The 19,344-nt window shown below is 49.2% G+C and overlaps 1 protein-coding gene across 3 annotated transcripts in view; it reads right to left on the bottom strand.

The window, feature by feature from the left end:
- Positions 1–1,029: 1,029 nt before the first annotated feature.
- LOC138746881 (putative protein MSS51 homolog, mitochondrial) overlaps positions 1,030–19,344 on the bottom strand; it is a 32,231-nt gene continuing 13,916 nt past the window's right edge. For all 3 annotated transcript variants that reach the window (XM_069905482.1, XM_069905483.1, XM_069905481.1), the window contains exons 6-7: positions 7,981–8,074; positions 1,030–2,651 (exon numbers count right to left, since the gene is read on the bottom strand). In XM_069905482.1, the coding sequence (XP_069761583.1) occupies positions 2,429–2,651; positions 7,981–8,074 (317 nt within the window). In that variant the 3' untranslated portion in view covers positions 1,030–2,428. The remainder of the gene's footprint in view (positions 2,652–7,980; positions 8,075–19,344) is intronic.

The following is a 19,344-nucleotide window of genomic DNA, read 5'->3' as shown; positions in this document are numbered from 1 at the left end:
GGAAGAAGATTCATGCAGAAAGGAATAAAACAAATCACCAATTACCAAAACTAATAATGACGCAAAATCAGTTACTCCCTTTTACAATAGATAACCTTTCCTTTAGAGAATGGGAGAAAAAAGGGATCAAAAGAATAGAAAATTGCTTTTCGGGAAATAAATCATTATCCTTTGAATAAATGAAGGATAAATATAATATAACTCACAATATAGTGTTGGCATATTACCAATTGAAATCCTACTTGAAGGACGAATTGGGAAGCAGTCTGAGGTTACCAGAGGGAAGTAATTTTGAATATGTGATAACAGACACAATGATAATCAAAAAAATTATAACAAATATGTATATTAAACTGCAAGAAAAGAAGGAGGAAACAAATGGTAAAACTAAACAAAAATGGGAACAAGATCTAAACATAAAGATAAAGAAGGAAACATGGGAAAAGTTATGCTCAGGAACGATGAGAAATACAATAAACACGAGGTTACGTATAACCGGATACGCAGGCTATACATTACACCTCAAAAGTTAAATAAATGGGACCCAACAGTATCTGAAACATGTTTTCGCTGTCAAAAGGAAACGGGAATGACAATTCATGCAATCTGGACGTGTGAGAGAGTGCAAAATTTTTGGGAAGATCTAAACCAGATATTAAATAAAATCACAAAAATCAATATACCAAAAAACCCAGAGATCTTCCTCCTAATTAACATCAAAAACAAAGAATTTGGACTAGATTTGGATGGTGCACAAAAAAGATGTGTTAGGATAGCCCTAGCCGTAGCAAAAAAAATGTATTATGACAGCCTGGAAATTAGAAGATAACTTGAGAATACAACAATGGTATATAGAAATGAATAAATGTATTCCACTAGAAAAAATAACATATAATTTAAGAAATAATATTACAATATTTGAACAAATATGGGAGCCCTACATGAAACACAATAGAGAAAACCTACCGCGGACATCTACCACCTAAAATGGCAGAAGGAGAAGGGAATGAAAAGAATTGACTCAGTGGAATTTCTTGTTTATTTTTATTGAGTGACAACATTGTTTGACGGGTTTAAGGTATCTCAGATTCTGAAGTTTAAATGAACGGGAGGGGAGGTAGGGAGGGTGGGATGGGAAGAGTGGGGGGGGGGAGGAAATGACACTGTATATATTTGAAAAGGAAAATGTATGTATCTCGATCAATGTGGTTTATGGAGTGAAAAATAAAAAATTTAAAATAAAAAATGGGCTCTTCCGAGGAGATGATGAGAAACTGTTTCCAACGGCAGAAGGATTGGCAGTGAATGTCTTCCAGTTCGTTGGTGTCTCAGGGTGGGGCGTGGGTAAGAACATGGCGAATGGCGATATCCAAAATGGAACTGGTTAAACAACTGGTGGGGAAGAGACGAAAACAGAGGGACACTCCGGCGAGGATATTGCATTCATACCGATTGCCCCTTTTTATGCTACGCAAATCTATTCGCGAAACCAGAGCAGACGATTGTGAAAACACAATGCTGGAGAAAGTCAGCAGGTCAAACATTATGACTGAGGTCCGTTCCTAAGCCTGATTTTCGGTCGAACAGGCGCAGACGTGGTTCTTATTTAGCGTCAGTTTGTCAAATGCTTGTCTCGGCATCGAGTATATCATTCACCTTTCTGTGCGGTGAGATTTGCGTGAAATTTCTATGCTGGAGTCAATTTCTCGAAGTAGGCGTCAAGGGAGGAGACGCGATCCGACCTGAAATGGCGGGTGGCGTTCTCCTTCCTCGAGCCGACGAACTGTTGAAACCTCCCGGAGTCTGTTCACGAGTTGGACGTTTTTAACCCGGGGCCTGGCTGCCTCTTATATAGCAAAGGTGAGGATACAGAACCAATATTTCGGGTTTGAGACCTTCATCGAGGTAGGAACACAATGGAGGCAAGTGCCTGAACGATTGGAGGAGCAACGCCTCACATTCCGTCTCCCACCAGATGGCGCTAATATCGACTTCTCTGGTTTCTGCTAACTATTCCCCGTTCTCTCTCTCTCTCTCTCTCTTTCCTCAGCTATCCACCCTCTTCTCCCTGCATTCACAGAGCCATCCCCTGACCCCTGCTTTCTGGTGTACTCTCCCTTCCTTACACACCCATTACTTCCTACCTGTTGGACTGTGCTCCTCCCCTGCCCCTCCCCACATCATTTTCTTCGGGCGCCTGCTTACAGTTTCTGACGAGGAACTCGAGCCCAGAATGGCGGTTTTGCATCTTTATCTGCGCTGTATGAAGTGCGCCGTTTGACCTGCTGAGTTTCTCCAGCGTCGCGTTTTCAACTTCAACGCTTTCGAGTTCTTATTCGGAGCAGATGGTTAATCAACTACAATCGGTATTTTTCACTGCCCCAGCGAGCTCCTCTGGTGCCTGCGGTACTTGTCGCTCGGACCGAGATCAAGGGCTGTCCTCTTGTCCGAGGTCGTTGGAGGCCTTTCCTTCCGTGGATTCCACGAGCCCGTGGAACATCAGGTAGGCGGAGTTGCTGCTCACCAACTGTTTGTTGGGATTGGACTGCACCTGCTCGAATTTCAAAGAGGCAAAAGGATTCGTTCCGTAGCTCGTGACCCTGGTTTCCAGTTCCTCAAGGATCTGAAGGGAGTATTTCAGCTCTTGGTCACTGCCAATAGAAGTGAAGAAAATTAAAGCAGTCCGCATCGGCAGGTATAAAAGCCCAGCTATTATTCCCACTCACTTCAATTTCCACGGAAGTAGGATGCTAGAAATATAACAGCTCAGAAAATGACAACTCAGCCCATTGACGACGAACCAGCTGAAGGACTCAAACAGTCCTTCCAAGTGAAGCAACACTTCACTTGTGAATCTGCAGGGCTCATAGAAACATAGAAAACATAGAAGATAGGAGCAGGAGTAGGTCATTCGACCCTTCCAGCCTGCTCCGCCATTCAACGAGATCATGGCTGATCTTAAAGTTCAGTACCCCGTCCTCGCCTTCTCTCCGTAACCTTTAATACCCTTAGACTGAAGAAATAGATCCAATTCCCTCTTAAATAGATCGAATGAACCTGCCTCCACTGCCCTCTGTGGCAATGAATTCCACAGATTCACCACCCTCTGGGTCAAGAAATTCCTCCTCATCTCAGTCCTAAATGGTTTGCCTGTTATCCTCAAACCATGGCCCCGGGTTCTGGATTTTCCCATCATTTGGAAACATCCCATCTGCATCCATTCTGTCCAGTCCTGCCAGAATTTTATAGGTCTCTATGAGATCCCCTCTCAATCTTCTAAACTCCAGCGAGTACAATCCCAATTTGCGCAATCTTTCCTCCTAAGTCATTCCTGCCATTCCAGGTATCAGCCTGGTGAATCGCCTCCTCTGCACTCCCTCCATTGCAAGAACATCCTTCCTTCGATAAGGTGAGCAAAACTGCACACAATACTCCAGGTGGGGTCTCACCAAGGCCCTGTACAGCTGCAGTAAGGTATCCTTGTTCCTAGACTCGAACCCTCTTGATATGAAGGGCAACATACCATTTTCCTTTTTAACCGCCTGCTGTACCTGCACGCTCGCCTTCAGAGACTGATGGACAAGTACCCCTAGGTCTCTCTGCACTTCCCCATCTCTTAATCTATTGCCATTCAAATAGTAATCTGCCCTCCGGTTTGTATTACCAAAGTGGATAACCTCACATTGATCCACATTGTAGTGCATTTGCCATGGATCTGCCCAGTCCCTCAATTTATCCAAATCACACTGGAGCTTCCTGACCCCCTCTTCCGTGCACACGACCCCTCCTAGCTTAGTGTCATCTGCAGATTTGGAGATATTACATTCAATCCCCTCATCCAGATCATTAATGTAAATTGTGAACAGCTGGGGTCCCAGTCCAGATCCCCGTGGTACCCCACTGGTCACCGCCTGCCACTCAGAAAACGAGCCATTGATCCCAACTCTCTGTCTTCGACCTGCCAGCCAGTTCTCAATCCACATCGATACTTTACCCCCAATCCCACGAGCCTTGATTTTGGAAGCCAGTCGTTTAGGCGGGACCTTATCGAAGGCCTTTTGGAAGTCCAGCTACGCCACATCCACTGGCTCTCCCCCATCTATTTTACCTGTCACCATCTCAAAGAATTCCAATAGATTTGTCAAGCACGATTTACCTTTTGTAAATCCACGTCGACTCCGTCCGATCCCTTCTCTGCTAGTCATATGCTCCGCTATTACATCCTTAATAATGGATTCCATCATTTTGCTCACTACCGATGTAAGGCTCACCGGCCGATAATTCCCCGTTTTCTCTACCCCCCCCCTTTTTAAATAGTGGGGTAACATTAGCTACCCTCCGATCCATGGGTACTGATCCTGAGTCTATTGAGTTCTGCAAAATAATTCTTAAAGCATCTGCTATCTGAATGGCCGCTTCCTTGAGTACCCTAGGATGTAGATTATCAGGCCCTTGGGATTTATCTGCCTTCGATCCCATCAATTTCCCCAAGACCATGTCCTTAGAGATACTGATTTCTTTCAGTTCCTCCCTTGCATTAGTCTCTATGTTTCCCAACATCCTTGGGAGGTTATTTGTATCCTTGTAAAAACAGACTAAAGTAAGAATTTAATCGGTCTGCCATTTCCTTATTCCCCATTATATATTCCCCTGATTCCGACTGCAAAGGACCTACTCTGGATTTCACCAATCTTTTCCTTTTGACGTATTTATCAAAGCTTTCGCAGTCGGTTTTTATGTTTGCCGCAAGCTCACTTTTGTAATTTATTTTTGCTCTCTCGATTAATCCCTTTGTCCTCCTTTGGTGCATCTTGAACTGCTCCCAGTCTTTGGTTGCGGTCCTTTTTTTGGCCAATTGATACGCTCTCTCTTTGGACCCAGTGCTGTCTCTAATTTCCCTTGTTATCCACGGTTGAGTCACCTTTTTTGGTTTATTTTTATGCCAATCCGGTATAAACGATTTTTGCAATTTCTCCATTAGATCTGTGAATGCTTTCCATCGTCTATCCACAGTCAACTCCCCCATAAACACCACCCAATCAATCTTACTCAACTCCCATCTCATACCATCATAATTCCATTTATTTAAATTCAGGACCTCGGTCTCGGTTTTAATTTCATCACTCTCCACGTCGAGTGAGAATTCGATCATATTGTGATCGCTCCTACCCAAAGGGCCTCGCACAACAAGATTGCTGATTAGCCCCTTATCATTGCATTATACCCCATCTAAAATGGCCTGCTCCCGAGTTGGTTCCTCGACATATTGGTCTAGATAACCGTCCCGTAAACATTCAAGGAATTCCTCCTCCTCTGTATTTTTACCAATTTGGCTAGTCCAATCTATATGTAAATTAAAGTCTCCCATAATGACAGCTGTTCCCTATTGCACGCTTTTCTAATTTCTCTTTTACTGCCTTCCCTCACCTCGACACTACTATTTGGAGGCCTACATACCACCCCCACTGACGTTTTCCGCCCCTTGCTAATCCTCAGTTCGACCCACGTTGATCCCGCATCTTCCGAGTTGATAGCCTTCCTGTCAACCGTGTCGGTCCCTTCTCTCACCATCCGTACTACCCCACCCCCTTTTCTTTCATGCCGATCCCTCCTAAATATCGTATATCCCGGGATGTTAAGTTCCCAGGCTTGCCCACCCTGCAGCCATGTTTCTGTAATCCCAATCAAATCGTATTTGTTTATCTCAATTTCCACAGCTAATTCATTTACCTTGTTCCGAATGCTTCTTGCATTAAGATATAAAGCCTTCAGATTTGCTTTTTTCACCCTCCTTGCTCTTTCTGATTTTTTACTTTCGCTGCCTAACCTAACTTTTCCTGTTTTATCTTTTCTGTCCTTTGCCCTATCATACAGGTTCCCACCCCCCTGCCAAATTGGTTTAAACCGCACCCGACGGCTGTACCAAACCTAGCTGCCAATATATTGACCCCTTTTGGGTTTAGGTGTAACCCATCCTTCTTGAAGAGGTCATGCCTTCCCCAAAAGAGATCACAATGATCCAAGAAGCCAAAACCCTGTCCTTTACACCAGCCCCTCAGCCACACATTCATTTTTCTTCACCTTCCATTTTTGTCCTCAGTTGCACTTGGCACAGGTAGCAAACCAGAGATCACAACCCTGGCTGTCCTATTTCTTAGTTTCTGTCCTAGCTCTCTGTCATCATTTTTCAGGACTTCCTCCTTTTTATCTATGTCATTGGTACCCACGTGTACCGAGACATCAGGCTGTTCGCCTTCCCCTTTGAGAATACCCTGGACCCGATCTGAGATATCCCGCACCCTTGCACCGGGGAGGCAGCACACCGTGTGGGCGTACCTATCTGGCTCACAGAATCTCCTGTCTGTATTTCTGACAATGGAGTCCCCAATGAGCACTGCATTCCTCTTTACCTTTTGGTCCACCATGCCAGGCTCAGTGCCAGCGACCTGGTCACTGCTGCCAGCTTCTGTCAGGTCATCTCCCTCAACAGCATCCAACAAAATATACCTGTTACTGAGAGGGATAGTCACAGGTGTGCTCTCCATTTTCCTGGTATTTTTCTTCCCACCCCTGACAGTTACCCACTTACCTGACACATCTGGTCTTGGGGTAACTGGGTCCCTGAAAGTTGAATCGATCAACTCCTCACTCTCCCTTACCAGCCGTAGGTCCTCAAGTTGCAGCTCCAGTTCCCCGACTCGGTCCTGAAGGAACTGCATCTCGGTGCACCTGACGCAGATGTGGCTATTTGGGAGGGTGGGACTCACCCACGGTTCCCACATCTGACATCCAGTGCAAAGCACTAACCCCATAGGCATGACTGAGCTCAAATAATGCCACTTACCCTTCTCCTCGCCTGCTTTTGCCTCAGCCTGTTGAGCCAAAGGCTGGAAGTCCCACTCCTTCAGTGCCCCACTCACTCAGTGCGCCGCTCCTCGCTGGCCGCCCCCTCCCCTTTTACTGGCCCCTTGACCAATTAACCTTGATCAATTAACCCAGTCACTCTCTCCAAGCTCCTGCTCCTCTGACTCACAGCTCAAACTCTAGCTGTTGCCTCCTCAGACTCCCAGCCCGATTTGAGTAGGCCCAAGCCCCAGTAAGCCCTTGTATTTAACTGCTTACCTCCACGTCACTCTCTCCGAGCTTCTCCTCCTTCGACTCCCAGCTCGAATCACCTACCGCGTCCGGTGCTCCCGCTGTGGGCCCCTCTCCGTCGGAGTGTCTGGGTGCAGACTGGGAGATCGCTCTGTTGAGCGTCTCGGCTCTGTCTACCGCGATAGCGTGGATCTCCCAGTGGCCACCCCTGACGTGCGTACCCACGGTCTCATGTACTGCCCGACTGAGACCGCCCGCAAATTGGAGGAAAAGCGTGTCGTCTTCCGACAGGGCACCCTCCAACCAGATGGCTTTGACATCGACATCTCCGGTTTCTATAAAACCACCCCCCCCCCTCAACCCATCTCCTTTCCTCTAGCATGCTCTCTCGCACTCTCTCTCTCTCTCTCTCTCCTCCGTCTCCTTTCACAGAGTCAAAACCAACTCTCACCTTTCCTCTTATCATATCCAATTAACACCTTTTGGCTGTTGATCTGGACACTTCCCCCTCCCATTCATCCCCCCCCCCACCCCCAATCACTAGTTTTTGACGAAGGTACCTGCCTAATTTTTGCATCTACCTTCAAGAAGAGCCCCGGCCCAAAACGCCAGTGATATATCTTCACTTCCCATAAGTGCCGTGAGAATGGCTGACTTCCTCTAACATCCACTGTGTGTGTTTTTTTTCCCCTCATTTTATGCCACTGTTACTACAACTGCATGATTGCTTCTATCCAGGTGGTTAATATTTACTGTGTGTTTTGACTCCAGTCTCAGCATCTACAGACATTCGTGTTTCACTCCATAAAGTTTATCACCCTCTCTTGATTCGGTTCAACAGTGCAGCCTCGCAGAGTGAAGTGGCTCAAGCCTCGGAGAGCTTACCTATACATGGTGAAGGCAGCAGGGATCTGGTAGTCTCTCAGCAGGAGGAGCGTCGGCAGCCAGCCCTCCGTCAAGCCTTGTGAAACATGGAACCCTGGGCACGGAGAGAGCAGGCTACAATTACACGCTGAGATCACTGCCCAGCCAGGCAATTCGACTGGCCTCCTGTGATAGTACAGATCTATCACCAATGTATATCGTGTATATAGTTACAGTATCCAGACTGTGCTTACAGCGATTGGCTGAGAGCTTAGCCACGCCTACTGTCTGGGCCTTAAAGGGTTGTGTCCCTAGCCAGGTCGGATCATTCCGGACTGGTCGGCCACCTGTGAAGAGCTCCTGTCTTTTGCTAATAAAAGCCTTGGTTTGGATCAACAAGTCTTTGGCTCTTTCGACGAGCTCTACACCTCCTAAACGTGTTCCACCATGCCCGTTATTCAGCGCAGCAAATGGAATTCCGAACTGTTTGCGTCGGTGTCTCCCAGCTCTGTTAAACCTCGGTCGAGGTTCGCGCTCCCTTCCCCCACGTCTCTGCGCAGCTCACAGACCCACAGATCGCTCCACCCACCTCCACCCCAATTTCCTTCCCTTTATTATTTCCTAATCCTCTTGTCAGAAGACTGAAGCAGGCAAGGCTACCGGCCCCCGTCACGTCAACCTTCCCCCCCCCCCCCCCCCGCAGCGTCCTTGCGGTGCAGTACCATTGCAGCGGAGATTTGGATTGATCAATCGACAGGACCACAAGAGGGGTAGAGAGGATCACTGGAGTCTCCCTCCCCCACCCCTGACGTGCTCTACCGGGATCGTTGCCCGAAGAGGGCGTGCAAAATCGCTAGCCCTTCTTCCACTGGCATCCTGGTTCATTGGCCGTGCAGTGGTTCAATCAGCCGCTTTTGCTCTTTCCACTGGGCCACTTTGAACTGCTTTCCCACTGACCACAAGTCATCCCCAGGGATAGGAGAGTCTACCTTCAGCAAGAGTCCAGGGATGCAATTTGTCCGTTTTGCACCGGTTTAATCGGCACGCGGGATTCAGCCGACACCGGGGATGTGAGTCGGGGTCGAGGCCGTCCGTCCCCGGTGTCGGCTGAATCCAGTGGCGGGGGACGGAGACTCCATTCATCCTCTCTACCACTCTTATGGTCCTGTGTATCGACCGATCCGATTTTCTACGGCGTCATTTGACACCGGCAAGTGATGGTTTCCATTTTCTACTGGACCCTTAACCAGTAAATTGGCTGTCAATTCCTGGGACAAGGTGCCAGTGAAAAAAGGAGCGATCGAGGGCCCCTTCCACCCTGCGTACGGCATCTTTCAGCTGCTCCCGTCGGGGGAAGAGATACAGGAGGATCAGAGCCAGCACCGCCGGGCTGAGGAACAGCTTCTGCCCGCGGGCAGGGAGAATGCCCAACGACCGAAAGAACTGCTCGCACGCGCCATCCGAGACGCTCCTATCAATGAAACAATACTCCTTTATTCCTATGCACGAATACTAGTCCATCGTTTCTGTGCGTGTTATGTCTGGCCGTGGGTCTGAATGTTCCGCACTGAGGACCGGAGAACGTTGCTTCGTCGGGTTGTCCTTGTGCAATCAGATGACAATGAACTTGACTTGACCTTTTTTTCTACACTTTCCTTTCTCAATGTCCAACTTCTTCAGTCAGAAGAGATGGAAGCGGGACCTTCGACGTGACTGCTCCAGTTCGCTTGCGACCCCTGAAGAAGCCGATCTTTTGCCTCGTCCACGCGTCCGGATAATGTTCTCTCCCTTGTCTTCGCGGCCTGTCGATCTCATCTTGAGTCCACTTCCAACTTGACACAGCCATCCGGCGAATGCCCAGATATTCACGTTCCTTTGAGTGAAGGAATCCTTTCATCTCAATCCGAAATGGCTGGTCCCTGATTGAGGGATTTACTTCTCAACTGCCCACTCTCAGGAAATAGTCTCTCTTCCCTCAATCTGTCCTACCTCTCATAGTGTACGTGTCTCACTGAGATCATCACTCAATATTCGGAGCTCCACTGAGAGTAGGCCGCTCTTACTCAATCTCTGCCTAACTAACGATACAAAGATTTGATCTTGATTTTTTTTAAAATTCAGACACCGCACAGTAAGAGGGTCTTCCAGCCCGTGAAGCTTCGTCGCGCAACTACACCCACGTCACCTACGAACCTACAGACGTCCTACGTCCTTGGAACATCAGAGGAAACCAGCGCACCCAATGGAGCCCCACGAGGATACCCCCAGTGACTTTGCTTCGCTCTCCGAGAAAGGTGGATCCCAGCTGCCTGCTCAACCCACGTTTATTTATTCCGGCGCATTTTCCTCGTCTCTTGCCAGGGTACGCGGGGTGGACGGGGGTCCTCGTCGATCTTTCCAGCTCTCTTCAAGCAACGATCCCGGTAGATCGCGTCGATTGGCGGGGGAGGGAGGCGGGACCAAGTGATCCTCCCTGCCGCGCTTACCGTCCTGGGGATTGACCTCCAATTCAACGCTCCACAATACCACATGGCCTCCGCCACCCGTCCGACCATCCTCCCGCTCGAGCTTCCGACGGCCCGAACGCGGACTCTCGCCCAGGTCCCGACCGCCCGCCTGCCCCTCCCAGCTCCTGACGCCCCAGACGCAGACTCGCCCAGTCCTGGCCACCCATCCGGGCTCCCCACGCCTCGAAGGACGCAGGCGCTCGCCGCGGATGAAAGTAGCACGTGTGTGAGGGTCGACCCCCTGAAATTCCTCCTCGACGTGGGTCCACGATACTTGACCGTGACGCGCGCACACGTGCTCTTTCTGCCCCTCATCAACCAATATCTCGCTGTGGACACACCTCTCGTCCTTCATCCAAGTCAGCAGAGCGCTTTCGTCGCCGTGCCTTGCGGGTGGCGAGGGAGAGGGGTGGGCTTTCAGCTGAGCTAGTATAAGGAGAGCCCAAAGGCCTTGCAGGGTTGCAGGACAGGAGGAGCTTACCGAAACAAGGAGACGATGTCAAGGAAGGATGGAACCCCTCGGCAAGATGCTTGCCGTTCGTGGCAATGGTGAGATTGGGAGCTGGGTATGTCGAAAGCATTTCAACAGATTTCTAGCAGAGCGTGCTGTCAATGTGCGTGTCAGCTGTAAACCATCAAAAGGGCAGGGGAGAAGGGTGGTATGTTAAGAACCTCTTGCAGTTGCTCTTTGGAGATAAAGTTCAATCCACATTAATGTTTCTCCCAAGTCGGGCCAAGGGGGAAGGGCTCTGCAAAAATCTAGGAAGGTCCCAGACCGGAATCGATAGAGCAGGGAGGAGTGCACTCCTGTTTCTCCACGCACCTCTGCTAAGGTCATGCCAGAGGGGAATAGGGAATGAGTGGACTTGCTGTTTTTGGAAATGTTCACCTGGAGTACACCCACATCGACAGAGGCGGTCAGCTCGGGGAGGGTCGGATATCACTAAGACATGACCAGTTTTAAATTTAGACCAAGCAAAACCCTCTGAGTATTCCACGTGATTGCAAATCTCTCCGTGTTTATTTAAAGAGGTTCGCTAGCAGTATTAAATCTTCTTTTACTGCCGGCTGCCAGTTTCTGAGCCTCGTCTGCTGGAACCTCTCTCCCTTATCTTTCGAGAGCTCGGCTTTTGAAATCGTGCTGGTGCTCGGCGCGCACTGAGCCCGCGCGTTGCCCCGCGACTCTGACGCACGGGACAATTCCACGGATCGAGTTATTTGTGGAGCCTGGGTCGTCGTCTGTAAGCGATCCGGGCCAGCCCACGAAGCAATGCTCTCACCTCGTCTTGAAGTGAAGGAAACCCACCGAGGCTCCCTTTGAACTCACAGCCGCATCGACGAGACCCCACGAGATCTCGAAAGAATTCCCTCCAGTATTCCGTCACGTCAGCATTCCCGAAACAGATCGCTTCCGATCAGACTGCCCGACAAGGTTCCAACGCAAGAACAGGAGTACACCTTTGGGCAGGGCGGCCGACCTTTTCACGTTTAATTTAGAGCTACAGCACGGTAACAGGCTGTTTCGGCCCGCGAGCCTATGCCGCCCAAGAAACCCATGCCCCCGGTGTGTACTCGTGGGCCAAAGCGGCCTGTTGCCGTGCTGTCGGTCTAAATTAAACATTTAAAGGTTGGCCACCACCCCCGGCTGAGAGAGACGTGCAGGAAAGAGAGACGTACAGCTCAGAAATAGGCCCTCCGGCCCACCGCATCCACGCTCAACCTTTTGCCCATCGACACTCATCCCATTGCCCACATTCGGGGTGCATCCTTCGGCGTCGCTTCTCTTCGTCGTGATTGTTCCGCCACCTCCTCTGTCACGCTGCGGCAGGTGTCGACTCCTATCTGTCGAGAAAAGTTACCGACAACACCACCTCCCCCACCTTAAATCCTGCCCTATTGTCTGATACCCTGGTAATACAGGATGGTGAAAAGGTGTGCGTGGCTCATTTGCCTTCATCTGTCAGGCAGTAAAATACAGGAGATGGGATGTCATGAGACAGCCATCTGAGATGTGGGTGAGGCTATAGATTACGTGCAGTCCCGCTTTCCCAACTACAGGAAGTACGCCAGGATGCTGGAATGGGCGCGCTAAAGACTCGTGAGGCCGGACAGGCCGGGAGTTTTCTCTCGGGAGTGTAGGAATATCTCTCGAAACCTTCTGCAGCTGCGCCGTGGGGAGCGCTCTGACGGGTCGCACCACTGCCTGGTGCGGAGGCGCCAACGATCAGGGCAAGAAAAAACCCGAGAGGGTTGTCGACTCAGCCCGCGGCATCGTGGGCACCAGGCTGCACTCCAGCCAGGAACTCTACAAGAGGCGGTGTCTTAAGAAAGCAGCCTCCGTCCTCAAGGACCCCCACCGCCACCCAGGCCAGGCCCTCTTCACTGTGCTGCCGTCGGGGAAAAGGGTGCAGGAGCCTGAAGACGAGCACCCGGCAGCACACGGACGGCTTCTTCGCCTCTGCCGTCCGACTCCTGAGTGAACAATGAAGCACAGACACTGTCTTTGTCTTTTTGTTCTCCTGCACTACTTTCAATATTTTGAAAAGCACTCCATAGAAATATTTCCGCAGTCAGATACTGCCGCAAAAACGACAAATTTCCTGACGTTAAATTCTGACTCTGGCGACGTTACGGCCGGACACCGAATACCCTGAATACGCCTGGGATTGTCTGATCTCGGAAACTAAGCGGGCTCAGGCCTGCTCAGTAGTTGGGAGGGGAGACCGCCCAGGAACACCAGGTGCTGTAGGTTTCCGTGAGGGGCGCTGGACAAAGGGACGACTCTCACGGTCGACAAAAGTTCAGGATCTTACATTCTAAATGTAGTATTAAGTGACAGTACTGGAACCTTTACCTTCACTTTTAAGATAAATGGTCAGAACCTTTTTCCGAGGAGAGAAAAGATTAAAATGAGAGGGTAGAGGTTTAAGGTGAGAGGGAAAGTTTTAAAATAGGGCTTGGTGGTGGGGGGGGGGGGGGGGGGGGTGGGGGGGTGGGAGGAGGAGAGACTTTTTTTTTTAAACACAAAACACAGTAAATATATGGAAGGAGCTGCCAGGGGAAGTTGTAGAGTTGGGTAAGATTACATTTTAAAAGATGTTTGGACAGGTGTATGGATAGGAAAGGTTGAGAGGGATTTGGGCCAAATGAGATTAGTTTGAGTTGACAACTTCGTCGGCATGGACGAGTTGGGGCAGATATCCTGTTTCCATCTTGAAAAACGGTATGATTCTAACCCAGCGGTTCTCAACCTTTTTCTCCCCCCCCCCCCCCCACTCACGTACCACCTCAAGCCATCCCGTACTAACCACAGAGCACCTGTGACACTTTGGCCAGGTCTCTACCACTCTCTGAGTGAAAAACTTTCTCCCGACGTTCCCCCTCATACCTCTCCCCGTTCAGCCTGAAGCTGTGACCTCTCGTATTTATCTCCCCCAATCTAAGTGGAAACATCCTACTCGTGTCTACTCTGTCTGTACCCCCCATAATCTTATAAACCTCTATCAAGTCTCCCGTCATTCTTATTCATTCCGAGGAGTATAGTCCTAACCCGTTTCATCTTTCCCGTCGACTCAACTCCTGAAGACCCGACAACCTCTTAGTCAATCTTCTCTGCACTCTTTCAATCTTATTGCTATCTTTCCTGCTGCTGGGCGACCAGAACTGCACACAGTATTCTGAAAGTGGCCTCACCAGTGACTTGAATAACTTCAACGTAACATCCCAACTTTCACACGTGATACTTTGATTTAGAAAGGCTGAGATGCCAAAAGGTTTCTTTGCAACGCTGTCCACGTGCGACGTCACCTTCAGGAAACAACGTAGACGTATTCCCAGGTCTCTTCGCTCCTCCGCGCTCCTGAGTGGCCAACCATTTACAGTGTACGACCCCACCCCGATTCGCTCTTCCAAAGTGCAACAGCTCACGCTTATCTGCATTAAATTCCATCAGCTATTTGCTGGCCCAATTTCCCAGTGGGTCCGGATCCTTCTGCAAGCTTTGAAAATCTTCTTCACTGTCCACTGCACCCCCTATCTTTGTGCCATCAGAAAACTCGCTGATCCGACTCACCATCATCGAGGTCATTTCTTGAGATAACAGACAATAATGGTCTCCACACAGGTCCCTGAGGCCCACCACTAGACACAGACCCCCCCAGTCTGAGAAATTACCATCCGCCACCACTCTCTGCTTTCTTCCACCAGGCCAATTTCGAATCCAGTTTGCAACCTCTCTCTGTATACCGAGTGTCCTCACCTTCTGAACCCACCTCTCACGTGGAACCTTGTCCACGTCCACAGCCTTTCCCTCGTCAATCTTCTTGGTAACTCCCTCAAAAAGAACTACAAGATTTGTTAAACACGACCTACCACGCACAAATCCATGCTGACTGTCCTTCATCAGCTGATGACGGTCCAAATATCTAAAGATCCCACTGAAGTGCCAGTTGACGAAGAAGTCGAAGGCTGCGTCATTGACCGGGGATCGTGGCTTTTGTTAGCGGAAACTAGTGGTACAATCGTGAATGAGAAGGGGTGCGTACTCAGTTATACCCAAGGGGAGTGTCTTGGGCGGTAGAGATAATACACGTCCAATGTCAGTCAAGCAGACTAAGCACAGCGAGAGACTGACAGCACGACACAGATTCGCCACACCCTATCTCTCAGAAATCCTTCAAATCATTTACGTACCACTGACGTCGTGGCTCACTGACCTACAGTTGCCTGGTTTGCTCTCGGAGGCCTTCTTAAACAGCGGGTCAACATCAGCTACTCTCTGATCCTCCAGCACCTTCCCCGTGACTGAAGACGTTTTGAATATATCCGCCGGGGGCCCTTGTCTCCCTCAAGGTGCGGGGGAATATCATCTCCGGTCCAGAGGATTTGTCTACCCTTATTCATTGCAAGGCAGCAAGCGTCTATTTCTCCTGAAACTCCGTATGGTTCCACGTCACTTCTATTCGTCTCCCTTCCACCCTCATTCACTGTGCCAGTTACCTGCGTGAAGAGCGACGCAAAACAAATTGTTCAAAATCTCCCCCATTTCGCGAGATTCCACTCATCGTTGACCACTCTGATTTTATAGGGGTCCAGTGTTGTCTCTTACTCTCCTTTTCTTTTCATTCTGCTTGTTGAAACTCTTTGGATTTTCCTTCAGGTTATCTGCCAAAGCACCTTCTTGTCCTCTTTTTGCCTTCCCAATTGCAACCGGCAAAAGAAATAAATAGGTTAAAAAAAAGACTATTTAAAAATGCTGCCCCTTGTCGGTCAGTTTGCTAATAATCCATGCCACATGAAAACCTCAGACTACCGACAAATTCACTTATCTGGCATGTCCCAATCCACGCAGGGGCCGGATACCGGGGGCTTTACTCTAGATCACACATGTCAAACTCAGGCCCATAATGATATTTGGCCCGCGAGATCGTATCAAATACGCATCAGAGCCGGCCCGCTGGCCGCCGCGCCAGTAGAGCGCATGCACGGCTAATACTACAGATCCCAGAATGATTTGCAGATGCGTTGGCGTCTGCCCGCTAATCGCCCCCACCTCCTCTCTTTACTTTCATTCGCATCTGCGACCTGTCGCCGAACTCGCATGTAATAAACCCCTTCCGAAAAATGGCCAAACAAAAGACGGAAAACAGGACCTTTCAGGACAGGTGGGAGGCAAACTCTGACCCGAGTTTGATGAACTTGCATCTCAGAAGAGATGCCAAGTATCTGGTTTAGACCCGGGTGCATCAGGGTAAATCACGGTGTAGCAAGCGAAGCTTGGATGGATATTTTCTTGGGTTAACTTTGGACTGTTCCTCGTTGAAAGATTGGATTTTCATTGAAGCAAGTTGTTATTTTTTTGGACTTGTTGGCTTGTGGAAAAAAAATACATTTAAAAGGAGCTTAAAGGCTATAGAGAAATATTATTTCTTGAATATTTTATTTCTCATTTGTTAATGCTTCTTCTGGAAAGAGTTTAACCAAAACTATTCTTCAACATTTATTTTAATAAGAAAAAGTTGAAAGAAGAGAAAACATGCAGATGTTGTTGAAAATTTTCAATCAATATTTAGTTTGGCTCACGACTTAGTCCAAGTTTTTTTTAATTTTGGCCCTCTGTCAATCTGAGTTTGACACCCCTGCTCTCTCTCTTGAACTAATTGGGCCTCAGCCTCTTCCACTTGCACTCCATATTTCTGTTCCGGTGTGAGCCTGCCTATTATCGACACGACAGGACAGCCCGATGACAGTGGGTCGTGGACGGTGGTATTTCTGCACGCTCCCAGTGCATTGACGGGCTAATCGCGGCTGCAGAACTGACCCTTCTTCTGCTTTTCAACACCTCACCGAGCAGTGAGAGTCAGTGGGAATCTCGACAGAAGCGCAACCCAGCTCTCGCTTAGGGGATGAAACACTCCTGTGCAGCTCAGAGAGAGAGAGAGAGAGAAAAAATCGCTCTAAATCTTCCCAAGGTGGAGGGTTCCCTGTGCAGAGGGAGAATTCGTTTGAAACCTTGTGCTTCAAAGTGATTAACTGAGAATGACCCTCTCCCCTCATCGCACCTCCCCCAATTTCAGGAGTTCACCAGCTGGGTCATGTCTATCACCGTCTTACAATGGCGTGGAATGCTTGAACATAGAACAGCACAGAAGAGGAACGGGCCGTTCACCGCAGGTGTCTGCCCAAATTCAAGTAAAACTCTGCTGCTTGAATTTTATTCCCTGAATAATCAGGCTCTTCAATGCTGCTCTGCTATCTGCTTCCACCGCGACTCACAGCAGCCACTCTCCGAGTGGGTGGACTGTCAGTTTTAAGTTCAAATTTAATTTTTTAATTTAGACCCACAGCACTGTAACAGGCCATTTTGGCCCACGAGTCCACGCCGTCCAATTTCCACCCAATTGACCTACATCCCTGGTACTTTTTTTATTTGAATGGTGGGAGGAAACCAGACTCCCAGGGAAAACCCACATAAGGCGAGAACGTATAAACTCCTTACAGACAGCACGGGATTGCAACCCCGGTCCTGATCATTAGTGCTGCAAAAGCTTTCAGCTATCTGCTACCCCAAATTTGCTCCTCGGCTTTAATTTCTCAACGTGTGCAAAGATGTGAGTGGCATCCCCGATAAAACTACAAATATTCCATCTGTTGCCCCCATTCAAAAAGCAGAGGCATCAATGGAAATGGCCTTACTTGTCATGAAATTTTACTGCACAGAAACAGGCCCTTCAGCCCAACTGCTCCATGCTAACCAAGTTGTCTACTAAGCCGATCCCATTGAGGCCTCGTTCCTTCCGATGCATCTGTCTAAATATCTTTTGACGTGTAACTACCTCGACTGCTTCCTCTGATACTCTCGAGAACAATATTCATTTCAGTAAGGGATCCAGGTGGAAGGGACTGTTCGGGATTCACGAATCAGAAGACACTGGAGACCGGAGGGGTGGTGGTGGGGGGGGGAGGTGTGGGGGTGGGGGGGGGAGAGCTGGCACCAGTGAGCACCCTGTTAGTACCGCACCGTCTAAACTGCCGTTGTTTGAAGGGGACATCGAAAGGACGATGTTTCCTCTCCTCCCTTGGTTTCCACACAGATGATGCGATAGGATTACTTGAGGGAAGATCACAGCAGGTAGCTCACTGCCCTGCACGACTGGCACTCAGAATTCCCCGTGTATTTGCACCCACAGAGAATGGCTGCAGGTAAGCCTCTCTGTCCCTTGGACTTTCCCCCCGTTTCACATCTGGCTTTTTGGTGATCTGCCCTCACACCAACCATTCCTGAATAGCACGACCTTCCAACTTTTGTCCCTGTCCCCTGAGAGATCGTGTTAAATGGCAAACCACAGCAGTGCAGTTGTCCATGGGCTTGCGCGGGACCCAAGAACAAAAGCTCGCGGCTTCCCCGAGACCCATTCTATCTGCGACTCTGACATGGTTTCCCACATTCTTGGCAGAATCACAGACGACAATGAAAAGTGAACAGGAGGGAGATAGGTCGGCAGGTTGAGCGGCGTCCCGACCGCAACTTCGCGCTCAACGTTAGCGAAACCAAGAAGAGGTCACCGAGGGAGGGCTCAGCAGTGGAGAGGGTCGAGAACTTCCAATTTCTGGGTGTCAGCTTCTCTGAGGATCTCTCCTGGGGCCTCCACCTTGATGCGATCGTGAAGAAGCCCCGCCAGCGGCTAGACTCTGTGAGGAGTTTGAGGAGATTAGGTCTGTCCTCAAAGTCTCTCGAAAACTTCTGCAGGTGTACCGTGGAGAGCGTTCCGGCTGGCTGCATCACTGTCTGGTACAGAGGTGCCAACGCTCAGGACAGGAAGGACTCCAGAGGGTTGTTAACTCAGCCTGCGACATCACGGGCGCCAGACTTCACCCCTTCGAGGACGTCGACACAAGAAACCAACTTTTAATCTCAAGGACCCCCCAGCACCCAGGCCACGCTCTCTTCACTCTGCTACCGTCGGAAAAAAAGCCTGGCACGAGGACAGCTCCTTCCTCTCTGCCTTCAGATCCCTGAGTGAGCGACGAATCGGGGACGCCGCCTTACTTTGGCCTTTTCTGTTTTTATAAGGTGGTTTATGTAAATATCTGTACTGTGACGCCGTGGCGAACGACAACTTCCATGGAGTGTTCGTGACAACCAATTCTGATTCTAATTTCCAGTTTCATATCATGACATAACAGAAACCAAGTGGGTGGCTCCACGAAAACATTAGAAGGCATTTTCTGACTTGAATTAGCAAATAAATGCACTCAATTCAAAAATGAATATCTGCTTTCCGAGAAAGACTGGTTTCTATCCCCTTAAGTGCATCACTATTGACTCTGAAACTCAAGAAGTAGATGACGTTCCCTTTGAGATAGAAATAATTTTCTC

This window comes from Narcine bancroftii, chromosome 12 (assembly GCF_036971445.1).
Source record: "Narcine bancroftii isolate sNarBan1 chromosome 12, sNarBan1.hap1, whole genome shotgun sequence".
In the NCBI taxonomy this organism is placed as follows: Eukaryota; Metazoa; Chordata; class Chondrichthyes; order Torpediniformes; family Narcinidae; genus Narcine; species Narcine bancroftii.
Note: the sequence above shows the minus strand (reverse complement) of the source record. Positions and strands in the feature narration are given on the sequence as shown.